General features: G+C 34.6%; 1 protein-coding gene across 1 annotated transcript; it reads right to left on the bottom strand.

Moving 5' to 3' along the window:
* Window positions 1-189: 189 nt before the first annotated feature.
* LOC107577553 (E3 ubiquitin-protein ligase TRIM38) lies at window positions 190-4,212 on the bottom strand. Its single transcript, XM_016263615.1, has 11 exons — window positions 4,117-4,212; window positions 3,705-3,829; window positions 3,531-3,575; window positions 3,339-3,449; window positions 3,126-3,263; window positions 2,718-2,810; window positions 2,477-2,611; window positions 1,178-1,232; window positions 1,019-1,042; window positions 832-858; window positions 190-739 (listed from the first exon to the last, which is right to left on the bottom strand). The coding sequence occupies exons 1-11, from the start codon at window positions 4,133-4,135 to the stop codon at window positions 213-215; spliced, it is 1,299 nt and encodes a 432-aa protein (XP_016119101.1). The 5' UTR covers window positions 4,136-4,212; the 3' UTR covers window positions 190-212.
* Window positions 4,213-4,543: the final 331 nt, after the last annotated feature.

Below are 4,543 nucleotides of genomic sequence, written 5' to 3'. Positions count from 1 at the left end.
TTATTGAACTTCAATTCTGTACACAGAAATCTGATCAAACATTAATGCCTAAACTAACATTTTGACTTTAGTTGTGAGTAAAGTCACTAAAATAAGCAAAATACGTAATGTTTTGGGTTAATCTATAGATGTAAGTGAAGTAAGGACCATGAGGTATTTTATATATTTATATATTTATATATCGTTTTATATACTAAATTGGGAAATACATTTTACGATGAAATTATCAATGCTCTGTCTGTCTCAACAGTGCCAAACACTGGGTAAATGTTTTCAGTCTCGTTGAAGTCAGTGTTAAAAGAGAAGATATGTATTCTTTTAACTGCATCATAGAAAGAGACATGGCCCTCCTCTATGTCCAGATAAACTCCGACCCTAGAGGGTGTCGGCAGGTTGACTTTAGTGACTGGTTCAGTCAGAGCCATCAAAGTTCCCAGTTGCAAGCGCAGATTCCAGTACCCTGTTTTTGTGTTCATTGTGACATAGCCATTCCGAGGGGCAGATTCCTTTACAACTCCTAGCCTCCACTCATGTTTCTTCCTCACATCTACCTCCCAGTAATGTCTACCCGTGTTATAACCCTCTTCAGCTTGGACACACGTCCAGCCATCAAATTTAGAACGTTTCCATTGGAACCCTTTCCAAGATTCATGACCATATTTTTTTGCTTTCAAATATTTTCCATCTTCAGAGACCAGGAGATCTGGGTTGGCTGTGTTTGGGTCCAGAATTACATCAGCTTCAAGGACAAAAGGAAAAGGAATTGCATTGAATCCTACACACATATATGTCTTGATAATGAAAGCTCGAATTATATCAGTTGAGCTTTACCTGTTGATTTTGTTATCCAATTCCAAACTGCAAAAATGAAAGTACATTGAATTAAACCTGGCTGGAAATGTATGCTAAACTGACAAATATTTTTTATTTGATTTTTTTCTATTTTACCAAAAATGTAAAGGACAAATTAAAAGGAAAACTATGATTTTATGAAGATCAGTGAGTCTAAAGAAAATACCTGTGTTAGGAATCCGTAATCCAACTACAGATGAGGAGAAAAGACAAGAAGAAAAAACCTTGACATAACCTTTTACACATATGTTCGAATGCATTTTCTATAATTATTCTCTGAGATGTGTATATAAGTGCTGCATATAAAGACTAAAGTAATCTTCACCTGTGATTTTGGATCTCTGTTTACTCCTTACCCACAGTCTGGGGACGGAATCCTCCTTACATTCAAAAGAGAAATATTTTAAAACAATAAAACCACAAGGAACGTCTTTGTACCCTACACTACATTTTTAAGAGTGTGGTAGTGTGGTATGTTGGGGGGCCCTCTGTGTCGCTTGCGTTTTCCTTCAGACAAGACAGACTGGAGCTGGTGCTGCCGTGGCCAATCAGAATTGGCATGTTTTTACACTTACTTCAGACACCAGTCACACTGAAGGTGTTCAGATAGCAATAGCATCAACACCATGATGCAGCATCATTCTGGGGAACTGGGTTATATAGGGTCACATAGCCCTAAGATCTTATTTTAGCTGTACAAAAACAGTTGTGCTGCTTGATATTGCCTATTTTTATTTATTGAATAAGTGGAAGCTGTTTGTGCAGTTGAAGCATTGTTTATACTTTTGCCTCTACACCGCGAACCTGCTGACTGTGCGCACTCCTCCCTAAACGGATGTGGTTTTTAACACTTGCTTGACACTTTTTACGTTATATAATGTTAAATGCTATTTAAATTAATTCTAATTTTAAAATTTACATTTTAGATAAACTTTTTAATTTGATTAAACTATATACAACAAAATAAACTTTACATGAAATAAATATAAAAAGTTTTTATATTTTGGGGGGGGGGGGTTGTATTTCCTACAGGGCAGGGGAAAGGAAGAGGTGGTATGCAAAATGGAAACGGAAGTTTCTAAGCAGTTGTACACATCTAAATGATTCAGAAAAGGTCCAGATAGATTTAAGCCTATATGGCCAATTTCACATGTATTTTGTGTATTTTTCAAAATACAAGTACTGTATTTGTATTTAAATACATTTTTCCACACAGTATTTATGCCAATCTCTGATAATAGCTAATATGAAACAGACGTCTTGCACATTCACGGATAGCTTACTTTCGGGTTACAAAATAAGGTGGATACAACACTGCATTGTGACTCCAATGTGATTGCCAATTAATAAAAAATACTACTGTAAAATCAAATAAATATTTAAAAAAAAAAATTGTATAAGATTAATGTATAAATATGTTATAAAAATGTATAATTCATGACATTTATTGAAGGCTTATAACATTAGTTAAAATCTCATGTGTAAATCATTTATATACGTTCAGTTAAAAATAAAATATTGAAAAGCCAAGAACTACATGGACTACAGTTATACAGGCATACTTGTATCTTTTGGTTTCTTCAACTTTAAATTTCATTATAAGATCAACTTTTGTATTCTTTACCTCAGAGCATTCTGACTGTAGAACAGCCCATACCATCCAGTCCATTACTGGAAGCATGCTGGACTCTCCCTGCTTCCACTCTTTGTGAAGATCCCTCAGTGTTTCTTCCCATCCCCCCTTTGGACATACTGAGTTCTTGTCAACAGACAAAAATAAATGAATGAGATATATGATTAAATTGTGTGCGTGACAGGAACATGTTTTATCCCCCTGATCTCTGTAAACATACAGGAGCAAATACCTGTTTCAAATCTTTCAGTTTCCAAAACCAGTCAGACAAGATTTTTTTTGCTTTGTTAAATTTCATTTCACTTGACAACTGCTCAGAGGAGGTCTGTTGTTTTTACAGGAAACAAAACAGAAGAAACGAAAGAGAAAGTAAATAAATATTATTGACAACTGTGGTAAAATAACATGTTGATGTTAATTAGAGTTATTATATTATTTTCCCTGTTCCACTGAGTTTTAACCAGGCTTGTTGCTACTTTGCTCCAGGATGGTTGAAACAAAAACTTACAATAAATGAAGAAATTTTTAGTACTTATCACTTCTCGCTTTATGGCATGGCGGTTAGGACATGCTATCACAGGAAATAATCTTTAAACAGGAAATTTCTTAAAACCTTCATCATAAAAATATGAATCCAAACCTCTTTCTTGTCCATTTGTTTTGTCTTTATGTTCTCAAGATCTTTTGCCCACTGCAAAATATAATACTGTTGTTCTTCATGTTCTTTGTTACTTCCTTTATTTTTAATCTTTCGAGTCATCAAGGATAACTTCTTGGACTGTGGGCATAATGTAGATAATTTGAACTTCTGATAAATTCATATTAAATTCATATTGTAATGCCAAATGTTTACCTGTACCACTCTGTCCAGTTCAGCAGCCAGTTCTCTGATAATGTACACTGACTCCTCAAGAGATAGGTCATCTTCTTGCTCAATACAAGTGGTGGCTGGTATTTTGAACCACTGCAAAACGTTTTTTTTTTTTAGTCGATAGTTTTAGCTTAGATATAATTAATAACACTTTAAATTACATCATGTGTTTACCTGGTAAAAGACCTTCCCAAGTTGGTGGATTATTTTAACAGCATACTGTCAGGAAAAACATGCCCAAAACATTTATTTCACCACCCTCAAAAACATGCTGAAACTAACTACAAGGTATTTTGGTAATGTTTAAAATAAAAGATGTTTGAATTTTTACTTTATGAGATTATATACCTGTGATGGCTGAGCACTCAGATTTGGCTTGATAACTGGAAATGACGCAGAAGCTCTTGCATTCTTCTTTATGTGTGGCTCGTGGAGACTAATGTCACTTAAAGTAATTCCAGTGCTTTTGTCTTCTGCAACATTTATAGACATTCTGTGAATTTAGCAGTTGCAGGAACTGAAACAGTACAGTGATTGCCATAGTGGTACAGCGATTCTGAACTATGAACACTGAGTGATGTTAACAAATTTGCTTGACACATGCCACACAGTAATGCATTAACAGGAATACTTTTGAATGCATCTGTTCCACTATTCCAAATTTCTGCCATACAAAAATTTTTTCAGAAATTTGTGAAAATTTGCTTTATTTCCTTAGCACTCCAAATATAAGATATGAAAGTAAAATAAAAATCCATACCGGCTGCTGCAAATGCCATATTACATGTATAGCGTAATCCAATAAAAGCTCTTATGTACACATCCTTGACTGTCACTGCAGTTGAAAGATGAGGGGTCGTTGTTGTTGTTGTACAACTGCATATATATCCTACATAGCATATATATCCGCCTTCTCTAAAGTGACACACCCACTGTTTTTTTTGTATGGTCTGTATGAGTTGTAAAGTCTGCATGTGATATTTGCCTTATTATGACATCTATATGTCTGATCAGTGCTATTGTATGCTCTTTTGTTTTGTCCTACATTGCATAACTCAGCTGTATTCTGTTGTCTACACGACGCAAGCCTGAAAAATTACAACAAAAAATTATTTAGTTGTTTTTACAACTAGTCTTGTGATCATTAGAGATTGTTGTTTGGTCAGCACCTAATTTAGGCTAATAGC

This window comes from Sinocyclocheilus grahami, unplaced genomic scaffold (genome assembly GCF_001515645.1).
Source record: "Sinocyclocheilus grahami isolate Dianchi unplaced genomic scaffold, SAMN03320097.WGS_v1.1 scaffold6359.1, whole genome shotgun sequence".
NCBI classification, from domain to species: Eukaryota; Metazoa; Chordata; class Actinopteri; order Cypriniformes; family Cyprinidae; genus Sinocyclocheilus; species Sinocyclocheilus grahami.
Note: the sequence above shows the minus strand (reverse complement) of the source record. Positions and strands in the feature narration are given on the sequence as shown.